The sequence below is a fragment of the Leguminivora glycinivorella genome, chromosome 7, assembly GCF_023078275.1.
Source record: "Leguminivora glycinivorella isolate SPB_JAAS2020 chromosome 7, LegGlyc_1.1, whole genome shotgun sequence".
Classification (NCBI taxonomy): Eukaryota; Metazoa; Arthropoda; class Insecta; order Lepidoptera; family Tortricidae; genus Leguminivora; species Leguminivora glycinivorella.
The window spans coordinates 4,978,458-5,001,402 of NC_062977.1; the positions used below are offsets into that span (position 1 = coordinate 4,978,458).

At 34.4% G+C, this 22,945-nt stretch overlaps 2 protein-coding genes across 2 annotated transcripts; both read right to left on the reverse strand.

The window, feature by feature from the left end:
• Positions 1-1,855: 1,855 nt before the first annotated feature.
• Positions 1,856-4,828, reverse strand: LOC125228316 (protein serrate-like). Its single transcript, XM_048132827.1, has 4 exons — positions 4,728-4,828; positions 3,105-3,247; positions 2,644-2,976; positions 1,856-2,168 (listed from the first exon to the last, which is right to left on the reverse strand). Exons 1-4 carry the CDS (start codon positions 4,789-4,791, stop codon positions 1,911-1,913), a joined length of 798 nt encoding a protein of 265 aa, XP_047988784.1. The 5' UTR covers positions 4,792-4,828; the 3' UTR covers positions 1,856-1,910.
• A 3,536-nt stretch (positions 4,829-8,364) lies between these two features.
• LOC125228125 (pro-cathepsin H-like) lies at positions 8,365-16,719 on the reverse strand. Its single transcript, XM_048132582.1, is given in 15 exon segments — positions 8,365-8,695; positions 9,899-9,993; positions 10,182-10,205; positions 10,207-10,272; positions 11,144-11,249; positions 12,249-12,381; positions 12,779-13,002; positions 13,129-13,209; positions 13,558-13,666; positions 14,054-14,163; positions 14,723-14,852; positions 14,988-15,102; positions 15,465-15,555; positions 16,248-16,347; positions 16,640-16,719. Coding segments are annotated over 15 exon segments (1,641 nt in total). The 5' UTR covers positions 16,698-16,719; the 3' UTR covers positions 8,365-8,496.
• Between the last annotated feature and the right edge of the window lie 6,226 nt (positions 16,720-22,945).

Sequence of the window (22,945 nt, forward strand, 5' to 3'; positions counted from 1 at the left end):
ACCATATGTTTAAAAAATATGAAAAAAATCACAAAAGTAGAACATTATAAAGACTTTCTAGGAAAATTGTTTTGAACTTGATAGGTTCAGTAGTTTTTGAGAAAAATACGAAAAACTACGGAACCCTACACTGAGCGTGGCCCGACACGCTCTTGGCCGGTTTTATCAACTCAAATCAATCTAATTATAATGAGAAACAAGTGCCATTTCATTAAATTAGTTGAGCGTTATCTAAAATAGCACAACAAATTTGTTAATTTACCTACTTCATCAATATCGCATGCACTAATTAGATAAAAATTTAGGTAAACAACTAAACATGGACCTGTGGCTGTTTTGGTCACATTTGAACAGGTAACTCGATAGCGAGAAAGCCAAGGAAAGTGTAAGGAGAAAGTGAACACTGTGAACAGCGTCCCCAAAGCTTTACTCACTAGATTCTAGTAATAACGATATATTCTATTCTATATCTAACGTTATATTACAGAATACATATAGTATTATTAACAGAGCCTGGACATTTCGCGCCAATACCAAGAATGATTTATATAGGACTAGCTTTTGCCGTGGCTTCGCACGTGTTAGAAAGAGACAAAAAGTAGCCTATGTCACTCTCCATCCCTTCAACTATCTCCACTTAAAAAATCACAACAATCCGTCGCTCCGTTTTGCCGTGAAGGACGGACAAACAAACAGATACACACACTTTCCCATTTATAATATTAGTATGGAGTTATAATCATCATACTAAGAATCGTACCTCCATTTTTTTAGCGCTACCTATTAAATACTATCATAACTACACTGATGAATTGATGATTAATATCAATTTATTTATTTTTTCAAAATGTGTATTGACGTGATAACATGATATTAAAATAAAGTAATACAGTGAAACCTGGATAAGTGAGACTTCAAGGGACGACAAAATTTATCTCACTTAAAGAGGTATTCCACTTATTCAGGGTCTCTTAAAACTTTTATAGGTATATTATGAAAGTATTTTTTTAAATATTTTTATGTAAATTATCGAGATTTTAGTTTTAATTACTTAACAAACAATTAAGTTCATATACATTTCAAATATAGTCTCAGTAACAGAGGTAAAATACACACTCTGTCTCACTAATAGAGGGAAATGTGACTATAAAATCGAAAAGGCTAATCTCACTTATAGAGGTCTGTTTTGTCTCACTAATAGAGGTAAATCGGTGCGAAAGTGTCGGGACCACACCTTGGGTCCCAGCTAAAGAGGTTTCTCACTTATCCAGGTCCCACTTAACCAGGTTTCACTGTATGACATTTGTTCTTATAAAAAATAAAAACATGCAAAAATATTTGGGGTGATTTTGGCCACTTCCAGGCTGCGAAACAGCGCCATCTAGTTTTAAGCCTAAAAGGCCCCATACATTTATGGGGTACGCTTTTTTGTATGGGCTTTGTCAGTCTCGTATTAAATAGTCGTTGGCAATAAGGTACAGCGCGGCAAATCTCGACTGGGGGACAAATGTAACTGGTCCATTTTTCCATGTTTTACAATGTTTGCATTATTATAATATATAGTGTCCACCTATCTATACTCTGTCAAACAAGTCTGTCAGTAAATAAAAACAAAGAAAACTACATGCACCCTTTTCTTTAGGCTGCTAGAGAAAAGGATACCTATAGTTTTCTTTGTTCTTATTTACTGACAGACTTGTTTGACAGAGTATAATATCTTAGGCGTGTTCAGTGGATACATGGAGATGTAGAACTCAACATCATGGTGTAATAATGGAAAAAATGGATCAGTTACAATTGCTCCCCAGTCGAGATTTGCCCCGCTGTACCTTACATATAAAAGACAGTCGTAATCTAGAGATAGAAAATTTTTATTCTTTTTCATAAAGCCATTTATTTACACAGCGATATCATACAACAAGCATCAGTAGTGATGCTGCCGCCAGCATCACTGGCAAAGCTAGCGTCAGGCAGGTGAGGCTAGGTGCACCGGAGACAGCAGGCGCAGGCGCGGTCGGTCCGTGCAGCACACGCATGCGTGTCGCAGCACCTAGCAGCGGGTCATGCGCAAACCGCTTCTGCGCCACCAGTTCATTCAGGGAGCGCACTGCATCAGACAACGCATCGGTATTGGGCGCTCCCTCAAGACTTTTGTCTTCTCCGACCCACTGAAACGATTTTACTGTTCGTTAATACACGTATTGCAGTCATAGTCTGTAATGGTTCATTCAGATATTAGGTGACATCAACAGAGAGCGTAGATTACCAATAGTTATGCCTATCAGAGGCGTCAGGTGAAAATTTCTGCTATGCAACACTGAGCAAAAAAAAACCTACCTTTACATTAGGTACTTTACTAGTAATACATTTTTGTCAAGCCTGTGGGAATCAGCTTGACAAAAATTTAAGGTTTAAGGTTGTCTGGAAGAAATCGCTTTTTAGCGATAAGACCGGTTGTTGTTTACTCTCACTCAACATTCTGTATATTTATAACATGTAAAATGGTGCAATAAAGAATATTTACTGCTGCTGCTGATGCCTATTGTGACAGTCAGTACGTATTTAATAGCTATCATTCCTATCAAACAGTGTGAGATAAGTATCTAATGAATGAACCCTAAGAGATACTTGATTGCTACTTACAATAGTAAGATCAAGGGCATCGTCATTCTCGGCCAGATCGCAGAGTAACACTAGCGGTGCAGATGGCACATTGCCAGCGATCGCGGTGGCTAGGGCACGGCGGAGAGCGAAACAAGCACGTTCAACATGCGCGCCGCTGGCAAAATGCTCCCGCGCAAGTTGAAGTGACACTCTCGCGCAATCGTTGGGCGCCGTGGCTGCGTCGACGCGGTAACAAGCAGCTGGTGCCGGCAGAGCGGGCGGCTCTACACGGCGTCCAGCCACGAGCCGGCACTCGCCTAGCGGTGCGCATTCGGGCCTCAAGCAAAGCGATGGCGACACTGGGACACACAGCTGAAACCCCAATGCAAACAGTCAAGGTTGAATACACTCTTTGATTTTTTTAATATAGAATTTCGTGCCGTTGTTGATATCCACTATCCTCTTAGACATAATAGTAAATAGTGAAATAATTTGATTACCTCGTCGGCTGTACAGGGATGCGCGCCAGCCATAAGGCAGTCAGGCAGGCCACACCAAAGGTGCGTGCAGGCAGGGACGCCGAAGTGGCACCAACAGGAGTTGCAGCCACGCCACCACGTGCCGTTGTTAGGGCTGCACGTACCTTCAATCCAATGTTTAGAAATAGAAAACATTTATTAATGACAAGTCACAACAGAAATTACTTACACATAAAACAAAAAGACAGGCACACGAAATGGTCCCGACTCAGCATGTTTTGTGCCCTTAGGGCCAGTTGCATCAACCACATTTGACAGACACATCATCGTCACGCAGCAAAGGTCTATCTATGGAACTTCCCATACAATCAAATTTAACGAATGCTTTAACGGTGACAGACAGTTTGGTGCAACCGACCCTTAGTATGTTAAAGTAAACTTTTTCACATAAGCCGCTAAAGCAATAGTGCTACCTACTCTGCTTAAAAAACACTCGCTGAGTAAGACAATAACCACGATATAAAATTTAAATTAAAAAAAAACCCGACATAGTGGACCAATTTTCATCAAACATGCCTAAGAATTTTAAGAATATACCCGACTAATTCAGCTTTCAAACAAAAAAAAAAAACCGGCCAAGTGCGAGTCGGACTCGCGCACCGAGGGTTCCGTACAAACCTGCAAGGTTTTCGGAATTTTTCCTTTATGTGTGCTATAAAACGTTGCTTCATGCCAAATTTCAAGATTCTAGGTCGACTGGAAGTACCCTTTAGGTTTTGATTCCCTTGCGAGTACTTGCGAGTTTCAAAATATGCAGCTTAAATTGCTGTTTCTTTTGATTGCGTTGACATAGAAGTTTGATTTTGTTACAGCTTAAAGGTATTATAGACCTGAGTATTTGGTATGAATTTCAATTTAATACCTCTACGCGTTTATGAGGAAATGGGTAGTAAGGTTAAAATTATTAAAAAAAAATATATTATGTGATGTAACTAAAAATTTATGGTTTTCGTAATTTTTCCTTTATTTATGCTATAAGATGTTGCTTCGTACCAAATTTCAAGATTCTGAGTTCACGGGAAGCACCCTGTAGGTTTTGATTCCCTTGCAAGTGTCGAAAATTTGCGGCATAAACGGCTGTATCTTTTGATTGTGTTGGCTTAGAAGTTTGATTTTTTCACAGCTTCAAGGGACAGTAGACCTGAGTAATTGATATAAATTTCAGCTTCATACCTCCACGCGTTCCTGAGAAAAAGGGTCTTGACAGACGGACGGACGGACGGACAGACGGACAACAAAGTGATCCTATAAGGGTTCCGTTTTTTCCTTTTGAGGTACGGAACCCTAAAAACGAATCCTTAAACGGTTCTTCCGTTCGAAAGCTACGATGTTACAGACAGACAGACTCGTCAATCTTATAACACCCCGTCGTTTTTGCGCCGGGGGTTAAAAATACAATACACAGCGGAAAATTCTTGAGTGTTGCGAGGTGAAGAATGAATTAAGCTTTTTTTTTTATTCATAATAATTAACACAGCATTACAGATAAACCAAAGCACTGTGAAAATACATATATGATCCCTATATATACATAACGGGAAAAAGTTGACATACAATAAACACTAATAATTTTATTTTTCTTACCATGGTTTCCGGAGACTGTGTACGCCAAAGCCAAACACAGCAAAAGCGTGATTTTTGTTACCATCCTGATGAACAAATGCACAACTTCTTTTTGTAAATCGTTTTCCCAAATAATTTATATTTTAATTAATGTTTTTAAATTAGTACATTTATATAATTGATTTCGAGTTATCGAAATGATAATTCATGCCTACGGTTTCGGAAATTATCAAATTATTTTTATCGAAGAAATTGATTATATAAATATTAAGGTACAGCGGGGCAAATCTCGACTGGGGGATCAAAAATATAGTTGGTCCATTTTTTCCATGTTTTACGATGTTTGCATTACCTACCTATTAAATAGAGTGTCCACCAGCTTTATATGGTAGGCGTGTTCAGTGGATACATGTAGAACTCAACAACATAGTGTATAATGGAAAAATGGATTAGTTACGATTGCCCCCAATCGAGATTAGCCCCGCTGTGCCTTACATTATAATATGTTATTTGCAAATTATTATCGCTTTCTCTAATTATATTTGTAATTTTATTCTTAATATACATTAATGACCTTCCTCTAGCCATCTCACATAAGTGTTTACTTTTCGCGGACGACACAACTTTATTAGTAAGGGGTGAAGACGCTGATTCCTACGAAAATACTGTAAACAATGCGTTAGCTGACATAAAAAATTGGACATGTAACAATAATCTAGATATTAATATGACTAAGACATTCTATATTCAATTTCATTCGTATAACAGTGTGCCAATTCAATTAAATATAGATTATAATAATGTACCTATATCAAAATGTGAAAATATAAAGTTTTTAGGATTAATTATAGATGAGCATCTAAATTGGAAGGAACATATCAATAACGTTTGCAGTAGATTAGCCAGATTCGTATTTGCATTAAGAAAACTGAGAAATACTGTTAGCATGGAAGCAGCACTCACTGCATATCATGGTGTTGTGTCGTCTGTGCTCAATTACGGGCTATTACTGTGGGGTAATTCGGTGGATGTCGACAGAGCCTTAATATTACAAAAAAGTTGTGTCCGTGCAATCATGAATGCGTGGTTTGATGATCATTGTCAGCCGCTCTTTAAGAGATCAAATATATTGCCACTGCCATGCATGTATATAAAAAAAGCATGTATACTTGTAAAAACCCGCCCAGATTTATTTAAAATGAGGTCAGAATTTTTCTGCAGCCAGAGATCACAATATCTAAATCTTTTACACCAACCTCGATGCCACTTAGCCATTTACAAAAAGAACGCATATAATATGTGCATAACTCTATATAATGCCTTGCCAAATAGTATAAAACTTTTGAATGGTACGCAATTTAAAAAGAACTTGACTAGTTTTCTCTTGGAGCACTGTTTCTATAGTGTACAAGAATATACTGACTTTAGTAAGCGAATGGCGCAATAAAATCACCCTCGTGCATCTTCTGGTCCGGCAGGGGTACATGTTGGCTGTCTATTTCACCCGGTTTCTCGTCCTGTAACAAGGGAAAACATAGTTAATTTCATTTATTTCACATATATAATTATTTTTTAGTAATCAACGGGTACTCTCATCTTTTAAATCTACAAAGATCCAACTATCGTATAAAGTAAAAAAGATTAATGACTTACCCTGTAGTCTCGACGAACACTTGAAGACGGTCTTTTGTAGCATGATCAGCCTTTTCTGGGTTCACAAAATCTCGATTTGTAAGTTAAAATTAATTTTTATTTTTAAGATAATTTTACAAAATGGAGGATAACAAAAATGAAGAAGGAGCCAACTTCAAAGGTATGTGTGGCTACCGCCAATATCGTGGAATGAATGAGGGATGGATGGTAGTGGAACGGGAAGGAAGCATGAACGAATGAACGGAAGTGACTGAATGGACTATTGTTTTATTTTATAATTTTTATTTTTACATCCTAGTAATGATATATTGAATTTTATAAATCAATTTGAATTTTTTAAATTGTAATTTTAAAACATATTGAAATATTGAATAATAATAATTGTGATTAACGTGAGAATAACTCTTTTAATTATATTTAGTCGTTGACATACTTTTTTATTTATATAACAATGGAATGAAGTTAATTATTATTGTTGTTGAATGTGTAGATTTTAATTTTGTAATTTTTTAATATTAGTTATATATTTTGTATAATTAATAAATTTAATACTTAGTTTTAAGAAACATTTGCATGTCGTCATGACGATGACTGAATACTTTTACTTGTCTTCTTACACGAACATCTGTACCTTAGTTATAAGTATTCTAGCAAATAAATTTCTTATTCTTATTCTTATTCTTAATAGAATATAATCAAACATTATTTAAAGTTATTTAACTACAAGTTTTGAATTATTTATTTGTAAAAATAAAATAAAAACCGGTCAAGTGCGAGTCGGACTCGCCCACCGAGGGTTACATACAAACTTTCAATACTTGAATCATCGTTTTATTCATATAAAACGATGATTCGAACGGTGAAAACGACGACAAACTTGACTAAATCCCTCAAGAATCAATTTCCCACATAAAAAGTAATATTTTAATATACAATTTTATTGTTAGATAACGTCCAAACAAAATCAAGACTATTCTACTTCAATAGTTTACGCCTTACAGGACGCTCCTGAACCGACCTAATTATATCGGGAAAAACATGATGTAGGAAATGAGCGTTCTACGTACAGCGACATCTATCGGCAAATTAAGTAAAATGTGCGCGAGCTAGTATGGAAGATGATTTTTATTGAATAATTATTTATTGTGTATCCCGATTTTAACAATTTTTCCTCTACCTGAAAGCAGGTACACTTTCATTGTTATTCTGTAAAAAATACTGGTACAATAAACACCCTCAAGGGTGTTGAAATTGAAAATATAATTCTAAAAGGTTTTTTATAAATTAAAAAAAAGTTTTCAAGATACGTGTACGATTTTATTTTTCCTGTAATATTCATTATAATAACCCTGTTTGATAAAAATTTCATACATTTATGTTTTAAAATTTCGGAGATAAGGGATCCGAACGAACGGTATTTTTTTACATTTTTCTTCAAAAAACAATTTTTTCACAACAAAAAAAATTATAAAAAATAGTTTTGATATGAGCTCGAACTATGAACGATATCCTACTTGACCTAGTACATAACTTGAACTTTACAGTTTGCCCGCCTTTCATTTTGGTAATTTTCTGTAATTAATAAATTTAAAAAAATATATACCTTCTATTTGTAGAGGTTAGTTTTGAGATATTTAGTAATGTGAGAGACAGACAGACAGACAGGCAGGCAGACGGACAGTTCAGTTCCTTTTGTACCTACGGAACCCTAAAAACGCACTTGGGCAAATTAAGCTTCGTAACGTGCACCAGATAGAAATGTGTTCTTGTTAAGTTTATTACAAAATTTGTCAGGATTAGCTTGAGAAAAATGGATAACTAAGTTAAACTACAGACCTAACTAAATAAATCTTTCGGTCCTAACCCTTTGGCGACTAACGATTAGACCAAATAATGTGGGAATAGTAGAAACAGTATTATAATGCAAATTAATATTTTATTTCTAAAAACATAATATTATAATATATATTATATCTTATCAACTATAATAAAATAAAACCAACAATAAAATGCAATAATAATTATAATATTTTCAGTTGCCTAATCTAGTTACATTCCACGTGTGTTTAACAATACTAAATTTAACATAAACTTATATCAAATCCTAGTCGTTTGTCATTTAATGTTGTTATTTTTTTTACATAACAACATAAGTAGCTTCATTCATAACGCCACAGTTATTGTCTCTAGCCGATATGTGGAGGTAACCGTCAATACCCCAGTATGGACCGTTAGACTCTTTAAGGATCCAGAAGGTATCACCATCCTTTTCACCGTAACCAACTAGGGTCATAGGGATATTTTCTTCTTCATCCTCATCGTCATCAAGCATATCACTGGAAGAAATATCAAAACTGAGAAAGTAATTTTCAAAAAAATCATCGTGAGTCAAGGCCCAACTATGACTTAATTTCAAGCTTAAGCCAGAAATCTGTCTACACAGTTTCGCATCATACTGACATGCTTTTACTCTCCAAACGCTATAACTATAATAGACTTCAGAGTTAGAGGAATTAAATTATTGCGGGTACAGAAGTCCTTAATCAATTTGTGTCAAGGTTGCCCCACAATCAGACATCGTAACTTTTCCACCAATTCTGGTGCAGCATTGTCGCTTTAAAGGAATATATCGTCACTTTTAAAAAATCTCGTATCTCACGCTGTTCCTCAAAGTTAAAACGCAGTAAGTCTATATGCATTTCATACATACTTACTTCAATTTTCTTTTCATTGACAGACGAAGATACACGTTTTTTTTAAAGTAGTGACGATATGTATATAGGTCCGAACCCAGCTGAAATGGTTAATTGGAATTAACCTTGAAGACACATGTATGAATTATTTTATTTCTACCATGCTGCATCGAAATTGCTGGAAAAGTATATCCGCTCACAACATTGCACGTTCTAATATAAAATTTAACATAAAACCAATTAAAGCTTCTTTTTCTAAACTGATTAAATTCTAACTTCTAGACATAGTTTTTGTGCTTTTTTTTATTATAATAAATGGGCTTACTCTTACCATAGATTATTGCACATATTTATGCAATTACGTCCTACGATGGATTGAGCTACATTTTAAGATGCCTGTTCATTCTTGATTTGAAGGTTGCCGGGTTATATGAGCTCGGAAACTCTGGCTGCTCGTGCTTTAATGAAATGCAATGTTTCCCTTTCGCTTCGCTTTCCTCATCTCGGCGTTGGGCACTGTAGTTTCTTAATATTTAAGGTACAGCGGGGCAAATCTCGACTGGGGGACAAATGCAACTGGTCCGTTTTTCCATGTTTTACAAGTTTGCATTATTAAACAGTGTCCACCGGTTATGTATGGTAGGCGTGTTCAGTGCATATACTCGTATGTAGAACTCATCATATTAGTGTATGTAATAATGGAAAAAATTGATCAGTTACAATTTCCACCCAGTTGAGATTTTCCCCGCTGTACCTTAGTCTAACTAAAGGTTTCGCTGGCTAACTTTAGAACTTGTAAGTTGTAGTATGTCAAACTAGGGGATATTTTGGATATACTATATTTACCAGGTTTCGTCGTAAAGAATGCCTCCATCGTACATCATTAAGCCGTATCCAGCTTTCACATTCACCGTTAGAGGGCCGTGGTTGATCAAAGCAATCTGCAATTTTCATTAAAAGATTATGTACAACAACCAATTACATACATTAATGCTTAATATTTTTACGACAAAATAAATAAATAAAAGCCAACTTATAATTCTAAATTTCACGTCAGCTAATAATCAGATTAAATATTTTTTAAACTTTCGTATCACTCTAGATTAAAAAAAAAATTGAATCATGGTACCTTGAGAGCATTGATGCTGTTAGGAAGTAACCTCCGTGTAGCCTTTGATTTTATACGTCTGCGTCATATTTTCCAATTTACAAAATCCATTCTGAAATAAAGCAAAAATGAGAACATGAGTAAAAAATTTGAAGGGGTATGAATATATTTTTACTCGGTAAAAACTGATAAGGTACTCAATTAATTGTATTTGATCTAAAGAACTTTCCCTTAAAGTTAACGGAATTCAATAAAAACAGAGAGTATATGGTAAGCGTGTTCAGTGGATACATGTAGAACTCTTATGTGAAAACATAATTGTGTGATAATGGAAAAAATGGATTAGTTACAATTGCCCCCCAGTCGAGATTTGTCCCGCTGCACCTTACAGCATTTGTACATAGCAATGCGCAGACTTTTTCATTTGGTTCTCTTTTAAACCCGAGTCAAAAGAGAGATTTTCTGTCACTGGGGTAAGTTTTCACCTACTCGTACCTAGGCTACTGGAAAATATAGCAACAGCTGTTTCCATTACATAAGTAATGTCTGGGTGACCGAGCTTCGCTCGGTTCTATTTTATTATATCACGTCTTTAGATAAAAAAAAACTCTTATTAATAAAAAAATAAAATAAAAACTTAATTTCTGGCTGGGATTCGATACCCTGACACTTGCGATCTGTCTGCGAACATTAGACCGACCTCGTACGACTGAGCTAAGCGGAGCCGATGCGCGCGCGGCGAAATTAACGACCATATTTTATGTTTACTAACGCGAAAGAAAAACTCATGAAAACTCAAAAATTTGCTTTTCCGGGATCTAAGGCTACAACGCTAGATCGATTTTTCACCTCCGAAAACCCCCACGACAAATTTCAGCAAAATCGTTAGAGCGGTTTCCGAGATCGTCAGTATATATATATAATAAATAAATATACAAGAATTGCTCGTTTCAAGGTATAAGATAATTTAGGTACTTACTCACCTTGTTAGTGTATGCGCCATAATGTTGTTGCAAGGGCAATCCATGCTTCTTTATCCACGAGTACGAATTGGTATGATTTCCGCCCTTACAACCTTTATTGCCAAATCTGGAACAAAAATGTTTATTAAGAAATGGAAAAACACAATAATTCACTAAAAAATTAGACTTGGAGTAAATATAGTAGTAACACAAAGTTTAAAAATTAAATAAATAGACCTATGGAAATATCACACAAAAATGGATAATAATATTACGCCAAAATGTGATAATTACGACGAAAGCGTACTGTAGTATGTCGCACTATAGTTTGTTTTTGTTCAATTCCAGTGACCACATGACTAACTCATGTATCTTTTAGTTACTTACGCATAATAAAATTGCTTATAATATATGCAATTCTAATTAACACAAGTCAAATTATGATCTATTGAAAATATTTCAACTTGTGCTATCTTAAAGTAGTCACACCACTATATATACAGAGTGGGGCCTGTAACAAAGGCGATGAATTGAACTCTAGGCTATTCTCCTTATACTGATCAACATTTGTTCGGTGACTTTTAAAAATAACTTATATTTTGATTTTTATCACCCTTGAAAGTTTTTTCTAAGAGGTAATGTATTGCGAATTCTGTTAAGTATAAAGTGTGACAGACAACGTCAATGACAACAATAATGGCGTACATTGAAGCTAATATTTATTTTGTATGAAAAATAAAAAATTTAAAGACTTCATAATTTTTAAAAGTCACTGAACAAATGTTGATCAGTATAAGGAGAATAGCCTACAGTTCAATTCTTCGCCTTTGTTACAGGCCTCACTCTGTATATTAAAACCGAAATAAATTACACATATGAAAGAAAAAGTGACCAAGGCCTCTGGTGCCTAAGGCTGGAATCTCTACTCTACAATCGCGGCAAATGCCTGTTTATACGCTCGGCCACCCAGGTGACAGTTGCTGAGGTCGAAATCTCACCTCACCCTTGGTCACTTTTTCTTTCATATGTGTAATTTATTTCAATTTTAATTTATAATAGATTCGTCTATTATAATATGTAAGTTTTGTAACTATCTAAACATAAAAAGTTGACTAAATTCTATTACCCCCAAGAACAATCTATGAGAGCTTGTTCACTGAGCTTTATCCAAGTACCTCCGTTGCTACGAGCAAGAGCTCCTTCCGCGGCAGCCGTAACGGCAAACGCCCATTCGGACTCGCATCCTTCATTTAACGCATCTGAAATTTATTTTGTTTAGTTAAATATTACTGTTTAATGACGTAACCTTACGACGCTTGACGCTTATGACATGTAAGATGTAAGCCTACACCCGCCATGATGAGTTTAAAAGCTCCGCTCGTTCAAAAATTTTACTTATGTTCTGATTGAAAATTCGTTTAAATTTTGATTGTTCGTCTTTGAAAAGAATTATTTCTTGTTGGATTATATAAAATAAAGTTTTATTTCACATGAGATTCTAGAACCAATTTACTTTTAGAATTCTGAAAATGCATGCACACTATGTACAGGTACGAGTTGACAGGTAAGGCAGTTCATTATGTAACAGTTTTGTAAACCACTTATACATTCAATCACTGATCGTATCACAATCATTGAGTGTCATTCAGAACTTACCCAACACAGGACCCACAAGTCCTTCCACCCTCAAATCATACTCCTTCGGCACAGTGGTTGCTATCTGTTCAATTTGCTCTTCTGAGTAAGGAAAAGGTATGTTTTCGATTTTAGGTTCACTTTTCGGCCTTCTGTACTTGGAAATTTCTTCATCAATTTGATCGGACAGTGTATTTAGTGCTAGTTTATAACCCAGATTTTTAAGATTTGTGCTAGTTACTAATCTGGAAAGAATTATCATTGTCTATAGTTTTATTATATAGATAATACTTATAATTAATAAAATACGTGTTGCAAAAGTTAACAAGTTTTCGGACATTTAGTAGGTATGCACGTCTCTTTTTCTTTACCTCCAACTTTTGTAGAAATTTTGTTTCCTTATTTCATATTCATCCTTGGTGGCATATTGTTTTCCAAACTGCCGTACATACCTAGAAATTCAAGAATACAAATTGAACAAAGTCATCGTACATATATTACATGACGACAGGTCTTGCTCAGTCGGTAGTGACCCTGCCTGCTAAGCCGCGGTCTTAGGTTCGAATCCCGGTAAGGGCATTTATTTGTGTGATGAGCACAGATATTTGTTCCTGAGTCATGGACGTTTTTTATGTATATAAGTATGTATTTATCTATTTAAGTAAGTATGTATATCGTCGCTTAGCACCCATAGTACAAGCTTTGCTTAGTTTGGGGCTAAGTTGATCTGTGTAAGGTGTCCCCAATATTTATTATTTATTTATTTATAAATATGTAACTATAATGACAATGAGCCTTACGTAGTAAATGCATCATCAAATGCCTCGATTTCTTCGGCATTTAAAGTCAGTAGATAGTTACCACTGGATTTTCTGGGAGTTTTTCCATATTTTTTACTTGTGCAATTATCTGTAAATAATAAAAAGATAAAAGATAATAAGAATTAATAATAAAACAAAGAGTCGAAAATAATAATACAAAAACTAATAATTAAAAAAAAATTAAACTTAAACATTAATAACTGTCTATCTTGCCTATAATCCCAGTATAATAAAGAGTACTATCGTACAGTATGGCTGATCCTGCGTCCCGCTGAAAGTTGCGCCCACCCCCTCTCGGTTACCTCACAGTTACCGCCTGTCAGAAACGCGAACAGTACAACCTATCGTATTTCACTCATACAGCCATAGTACGCATTCACCTAGACGAGCTTAGACTGTGTGCTAAGAATACCTCTTTCATATATTTGATCGCTGGAGTCTGAGGTGTGCTATAATGTAAGGATGTTTAACTTACAGGTCACGGTGAAGACACCTACATCAATTTCTTCTTCGAAATTATTATAATCCCATATCTCGTAATTGTTTAAATATCCGTGCCAATCATCGACCTCCTTGGTTTTGTATCTAAAATCAAAAATAATACACACTACAACATCTAAATATCAATTCATGGCAATCCATCTTAAGATTCATTTTGCATATTACGTAAGAACCTATAACTATGTGATGGAAAAACTAGGTTTATCAAAATATTAATCGTAAATAACTTTCCAATTTCATTGGGGCGTGTTTAATAATTTAGACATTATTTGTAATACTGATAATATAGTCATAAAAATGTGGGTAGGATAAGCTATTAATTAATAAAATAATTTATGCTTGGTAATGGTACTAATGGTCGTTTCCATGCAGGCAGGCATGGTCGCGCGATAAATTATGAAACATCAGGCCGTCCCTTTCGCACTATTTTTAAGCCGTTGACGGCCTGGTGTTTTATCGTTTATCGCGCGACCTTGCTATCGGTGCATATCTCCTGAAATGGCGCAGCCGGTAGGATACAACTAAACAAAACTTTAAGCACTATTTTTTTGAAAAGTTTACTTGATTTTTTTTATAGATGCTGTATGTAGTAGTTCCATTAAATTAAATTTAAAATTATACAATAAAGTTAAGGTATCTTTACCTTACAGGGACCCAATAGTCGGTATAATTGTCAGAGTAAGGATAGGCCCATAATGTCTTCTCAACTTCTGTTCTGGTCTCCCTTGCATTTGTGAATTTCACGCAATCTATGCCTCGTACATTTTCAGTGCCTTGTAAAATAATACGAAGATAAGACATGATAATTGGATCAAGTATCATGAATCCAAATTTATCATACTTAATAAAATAAAATAAAAATATTCAGGAGCAAAGGAAAGACTAAATATTACAAACTTTGTTCTAACCTTTCACCTTAAGATCTCGGATTACGGGCAGAAAATCCTCGGGCCTAACAGAAATTGGTTTCTTTTTAGTACACACCATCTTGTTCGTTTCTTCTTCGGTTGTCATAGGATAAATCTGTATAAGTAAAAAATAAAATAACTAATGTTAAAATCATAATATAGTAGTAATATCGCGTTTCCCTATTTTGATCACGATACAGCAATATCCGAGAGAAAAAAAGCTTTAAAATAAAATTAAACTGAAATTGAAGATCTTTCATGCGTGAAAAATGTGCGAAAATAGGTATTTATGTATCAATGATACTCAATGCCTTGTCCAGTGATATTATGTTCATTTCACTGTTATTACGTAGACGTATAAACCTTTTTTCTTTCGGCTTTTACCAGGTCTCTATAAATTTACTAGTAATAAACTGGAGTAGGTATTCCTTTTTCACATTATTCGTATTTTGATGTACATTTCAATATGTTTCGAACCTCATATTTTCCTTTGCCCTTTCTCGCGCCTATCGCAATTTTAATTACTGCTCCATTATTGGCTTCCAAACGTGAGTTTGTAGGTGTTTTCCTGTTAAAAATAAAACATGTAAAATTTATATTATTTCATATGATTTTTTATATAGGTAAGTATTTTAGAAAGTCAATTTATTTATTTTCAGTACTCAGATTTATAAAGATTAAAAGAACCAAAAAATAACTAACACGAGAAAGAACGATTCAGTAACTTTTGAACTTTTTCTGTAATTCACACTTTAAAACTAATCTTGTCACTTTAATGGAATATAATTAGGTAAGCATTAGGGTAATTTCAAAAGTCACACAAAAATCACCATTATTTCCATCATATCAAGATTCATATCGAGAAATTACCCCAATGCACCTTACTTAAAAATATTAGGAACGGAGTATAAATAGAGGTATTTCGAGTAGGTGAGCCTTTGAGACAATAATGGACATCATATACTTGCATGAATATTTTTTTAATATAATATAAGGCACTGCGACGCAAATATGGACTGGGGGGCAAATGTAACTGGTCAATTTTTGCCATATTTTACAATGTTTGCATTATTAAATAGAGTGTGTGTTATATATGGTAGGCGTGTTCAGTGGATACATGTAGAACTCAACATCATAGTGTAATAATGGAAAAAATGGATCAGTTACAATTGTCGAGATTTAACCCGCTGTACCTTATGAAAAAATAAAATTCTACCAATGCAAAGAAAAATATTATAAACGATTTGACGACGAACTCACCAGAATTTAAAGTCTTCGATCAGACCAGATGACATATGATATTTTGTTGCTTCAACTGAGTATGTGGACGGCCATTTTAGGAGAGGATAATCTAGTGTCACTGGAATAATACATTATTTGAATATAATGCCAATTTTCTGTCGGGACTAATAAAAGTGCATTACTATATAACTACGAAAAAGAGGAAGTTCTAAAGTAGTGGCGAAGAAATTCAAACACGACCAAAAGGAGTCTTTTAATTCGACATGTCACATGACGTTTTTCAGTACAGATGGCCCTCTGAAGTCTCTACCTGACATAAAGTGAACCAGTTTGCGCACTAGTGCAGGCAAAAAGCACCATACGTAGTAGAAAAACAGTTCTTGAAGCTAATGCTAATGTTTCTTGCTTACCATCGTTTCCAACAGTAACGTACACTAAGCAAAACAGCAATAAAGCTTTTAAAATCATTTTGACAACACAATGCACTAAAAACGAGCTCATTCCATTTATATATGTACCGATAAAACTTTAATTAATTATAAATATCACATTATTGATATACATTGTGATATTACCATAGGTTACGACCTAACTAATTAATCAGCTGTAAGCAAAATCAGGATTATCAGGAATTATTATAAAATACCTACAAAATAATTATAAATTACTTTGCAATTCAACATGTAACACCTGCTTAAAGGGTTTTTATGTTTCCTAGACAATAATAATAATTAATTTAATGTATTCTAATTTTAATAATATAATTATGATCCTATGTTGGTCGCAAAATAAATAAATGAAATGAAATGAAATAAGGATGGTTTAACTAAAATTATAAAATAAAATATAGAAGTATAAAAATAAAATAGATTGTGCTTGTAAATTATAATCGCTAACGCACTAACTTATTACTGTGTTTTTGCTATAAGGTACTTAGGATAGTCATCCTTGAAATATAATATTTTATACGATAGGTACACGAAACAAAACATCAGATGATTATAAAAAAATGGACAGTAAGTACTTATTTATAATTCCAATTTTTATTTAATATTTAAATGGTATACAAATATACGAAATAAATAAATATTGGGGGACACCTTACACAGATCAACCTATCCCGAAACTAAGCAAAGCTTGTACTATGGGTGCTAGGCGACGACATACATACTTATATAGATAAAATACATACTTACATATATACATAGAAAACATCCATGACTCAGGAACAAATATCTATGTTCATCACACAAATAAATGCCCTTACCGGCGGGATTCGAACCCGGAACCGCGGCTTAGCAGGCAGGGTCACTACCAACTACGCCACTCAACTAGTGATGTGCAAGTTGCGGAAACTTTCCAAATCTTAAATTTCTTCAAAAATTCACGAAACTTTCATGAAAAATAATGGGAATTTAAATGTATGAAATGGAAAGTTTCCATCCATACTATTGTCCATACAAAGTATGGAAAGTTTCTGAAGTTTTCTTATGTGAAAATTTCAGAATTTTGGAAACTTTCCGTCGGCACATCAGTACACTCAACTCGATTTCATATTCCTTTTATATTAGAAATCGTTCAAATTCTTTTGACAGTTCTTAAAAATACTATGTAGCTGTAGTCCAAGTATTGACTACCGTCGTCTATGTATGTGCCTATAACCATATATTCCGTCAGTGATAGGTTTATGCGTCCCACGCAGTCCCTCGGGCCGCGATAAATAAGAGATTAGCTGACGCGTCCAAGATCTCTGCTTCAGTAATTAAATTTTATTACGGCTACCTAAGTAAAATCAATGAGTTTGAATCTGAATCTAAAAGTAGGAGGAATTTCAATTAATTCTTGTTGGATATTTAGTGGAGTTCAACTTAGTTTTTAGTATTAAATAAATGATGAGACCTCGAAATATTGTTAATCGGGTTTATGACCAATACCAATTCCGATTAGACACGTAATAATTAAGTATATTGAGAAATAGCAAATGTTTTTGTTCTAACAAATATCTAAAATATCGTGAAGAAGCCTGCAAAGACCTGCGATATTATTTAAGTAATATGAAGTTTCTCATTCCGGATTAGAACCCTATGGCGAAAATAACCCGATCCTTCCGCTTGACTGGAGGCCTGTGCCCAGCTTTAGGCACTGGTCCCACCGCGAGCTAGTAAGCTATGAGGTGGCTATGAGCTATCGGCTATAAAAGCGAACAAAAGATAAGCACTCCCGTGCAAATAAAAGAGACACGGCGATATTGATAGCTCACCGCTGGGCGAGTAACTATAAACATCGCCGTGTCTCTTTTGTTCGTGTTTATAGCTGATAGCTCATAGCTTACTAGCTCGCGGTGGGACCAGTGCCTTACTGTTTAAAAAAAAAGTGATATTTTTCCGTTTGACACCTTCACTGGTGCTCTCACCATATAAAAGTTAGGTAGGTGTAAGTACTTTCAAGTCGAAAGAAAGAAATAAAAAAGTTTCAGTAGGGGAGATCGGCATTTAATTGCACTTTGCAAGATTAGGTAGTTAGGTAGTTACTCTCCAAAAACAACACATATGTGTATAATTAGTATAGATATCGCTTAACACAAATAATTATTGAAAATGTGACCTAATTATTTAAGTGTCGTTGCAAATACATTCGAATTTATTTTTTTATATTTGGTTTGGCCAAATGTTGCAGAGAAGTTGATTTAGCAAGTATATAACTACTTCCTACTTGTTTTCACTAAGTTACCTAAATCCAAGCCAGAATCTTCTTATTAACGTTATTTCGTTCTCTGAACATGATTTAGATTTAGATTTAGATTTCTTTATTTCATGATAAAAGTTACACTATAAATTTGTTACATGCCAAAGTTATATTTATCTTCTCATCATGATCGTCAAAAATTACATTATGAATTGAAAATAATAAAATGAATAGTTTCTCCCAATAAGGATCGTCATTTACAAAGAGAAATACACAAAGCACAATAAAAATTAACAAATGAAATAAAATCCGAAGTCAGTGTAAGTAATCAAATGCATGCTATCACAAATTCAATTCCATGTACTCATTTACAGAGTACAGAGGGTTATCTAACAATAGGTTTCTCAATTTGCGCTTAAATACTTCGTCACATGGCTCATTCCTAAGATCGGCAGGTAAGTGTTCGAAGTAGTAGGGCCGATGACACGCGGGTTCTTTCTTGAAAGTGCCATGCGACGGGGGACTGTTCTCAGACGGCCTGTAGCTCGAAGCTGTTTGCCCGGACAGGCAACGCGAGCAAATTGAGATATATTTTGCCTAACAAATAACAGTATATCAAACATATTATATTGTGAGTAATGAAATATTGATATTTGGGTTCCTATGTTGGTTAAAATAACCAGTGACCCCCAAATTCTTAGACAGCTTTGACAGGTCATTAATAAAATCAGACAATAGGCTACTTGCCTCCTAGTCAAATCAGCTTCTTTTTAAGAACTGTCAAAACGAATTTGAACGACTTGCTAATATGGAATTTATATGAAATCGACAAATATCAAATGACATTTCGTACTTTAGTTTCAAAGAACGAAACTGCAAGCTGGGATTTGAACCAGCACCCCTGTATAGTTGAAAGTAGACTCCTTTCCCGCTGGGTCGCAAACGCTTCCAGCTAATATTCTAAGCCAGATTATGCCTACGTATCAGCCTTACTCACTCAAGAGTTTGAACTTGATAAGGGCAAATGTCATATAATCTAACGCGAAACATTTCAAAGGTTGAGCTTTGAGTATGTCAAAGATTAACCAATTATTTAGTAAGAGCAAGTAACCAGACGTGAACAGATTGCTTTAGTGTTTTAAGTAGGCGTTTGTTGTTTAGTTCTCGGTACGAGTACATAACAGATTAAACTTATTAAAATGATTAAAACTTTAGGTAGGTAAACATTTATTCTGAAATTTTGAGCGATGAAAGTTATTGCTATCTCTAAATGGGATCTTTTTTCGTGGAATTTGTATGCGGCAAAGCTAACACACAGTACTCTATCTATAATATTTATTTATAGAGTGTGTTTTTAGTCTAATGTTCTGAAGTCAGATAAAAGTCACAGAAAAGGCAGAATTTTTATTTTCGTGTGTTTTTGAATTACCATTATTATATAAATAAAAAAACGAAATATATAATATCATTAAGTAGACTATGATTTAAATACACAGCCATGATGAAAACAATATATTTAAAGTTAAAATCAATCTGATATCTTTTATTAAGATTGTGAAGGTGTCTGGATACTAATACTTGACTACGTAAATAAAAAAATCGTGTTAACTGGTTTACTGGTTTTTAGTTCATATATTAATGTTATGTATAATAATTAACCATAAATCTCATATAATGTTAATCTATTTTGTGTCCTAAATACTTTATTTCTGTCCATTCAACATGCCTCAAATATTTATTTTCGAAAATAAGACAATTCCCAAACGATATTATTTTCCCTCCGTCAATGTTACTCGTAGGTTAAACGAAAATATCTACTAAATAATGACATTCGTCCTACCAGAGGACAAACTTAAGACGATACGGTAGGGGTCAATTCTCCATACAAACGCTCTCGACTATTTCCTCCTTGGTTTTTGAAGATAGAGCAATGATTTTTTCAACACAGATTGTTATTATTTTTGTCTGTGTCGGACCGTTTTGATTTTTTTGATATTCTGCTTTTTAAAGACTCTAGAGCCAATCAAAATTTTCTAAAAACCGCCTTTTTCATTGTGGCGCAAAAAAAGGTGTGATACTCAAGATTGGTAACATTTAGCCAAAAAAGCTAAACGGTCCGACATAGATTATTTAATTGTTATTCAGATTCTCAAATTTCGTTCCGATTGATTAAGTTTTGAAGGAGGAAAGAGTCGAGAGCGGAACCTCGATTTTAAAGATTTTTTTGAAATATCTTTAGACTGAGTTGTTCTTAATGGAAAATTTTTTTTCGATAAATCTAGTTAATAACACTTGTATATTTAACTAAAATTCCCAAGTTGAAAGGGGGGCTCCTTTCCATTTTAGCATTTTCGCTACCGTATCCTCTTAAAGGGTTCTGAATCTGTAGCCAAAAGATACAAACGTTGAAGGTCCGTTGCGAACAATACACAAACTGTCTCTGTCGCGCCAATATAGAGGTAGAAGAGATAAAGAGAGACAACTACGATACATCAACGATTTCATTCTTGGCTACGGATCCAGGATAATAAAGGGAATTCCTGTGGGCGTTGCCCACGGTATCCAGCCAAATAAATCTTAGACCGCCCACAAAAAAAAAAACACTAAGATCTTTTAATGAAGATGAATCCCTATGCTCTTTTTGTTTGTAGCTCTCACGTTGGTTTATTAGTTTGGTGTTTAGATGCTTGAAGCTTCAAAAATATTGCAAAGCCGGTGAGTCCTTTCGTAAGTATGTCCAGTGGGGCCCTCATTAGCAGAATGGTATTTTCTTATACTTATATTGACCGGGACATAGACTATACTTATATTGACTGGGATATAGATACCCAAAACCAAAAAAGTAATCACGGTCTATATCCTGATTAATAAAAGAAGTCAAATGAAAATAACCGTGATTCATTCAATACTCTTATGGTATTTTCCTGTTTTCTAATTAACTATATTTACTTATGTGTCTAAAAAGTTTTTGTTGTCCTACAAATTTCCCACTTTTGATATTTGTCACGTAGTTTTATTTTTGCTTACTATACTTCAAATGGTTACCCGTTTAACGCAAAAGATAAAAACATAAAAACTATACGATAAAGATTAAAAATACAATCAACGAATAAGGGAGTAACTAGAAGAAGTTTAGTAGTAGTAGTAAACACTTTATTTCACAGAACAAATTACAGCTGTATTCACTGTACTGAATAATTATAATAGTTATAAGAATTACTGAGTCTTGAGTACCTACCCAATATTGAGAAATCAAATTAAAATCTGGTTTCAAATGTTATTAATATGTAGAAGTAAATAAAGAGATAAACTCCAAATACGAATACTTTGGTAGCAGAGTCTGCCTATGCCTGCTATTCCTGCTAACCACCTCTTTAAAGATCTTAGAAGACTACCTTTTCTAATCTAACAAACATGACGTTTAAATGACGGACAGGCGTTGTTTATCAAAAGTTCGTTAGACTTAATGGGCATTTATGCATTACCAACAACAATAATACACTCTTGGTTGTATCATCACAAGCAATAAAATTCAAAAAACATAAACTCACCAACAACAAAACAAATCAAAACCGACTTTTAATAGCTTCAAAATTAATTGTATGAAACCTGAATACAAACAGATAAAACATGCAACTCACAGACTTAACAGACACCGCATTGTGAAGCGTTTACCAAGAACGCGTGGTTACCAGAAATTTGTACAATTTTACTGGTATGGGCCCGTTCAGGATTACGTAAGCACTATAGGGAGAAGTGGGGTCTTTGCTTTGCTTGTTTTTGATGACATGAAGGGTAGGGGGTCTGAATAATGATTAAATCATCCGTAGTTATTTTTTAAACAAATGGCAACCCAAACATTATCCATGCTTGAAAAAAACAGAACATTAATAGGAAAATGTTTACATGCATGGGGATAGAAGATAAATAATTGTAATAAATCTGCTTACGTAATACTTGAACGGCCCCTATTTTCCACGATTTGAGAAGCGCAATAGGATCTTACACCATTACCTAAGTAGTATACCAGC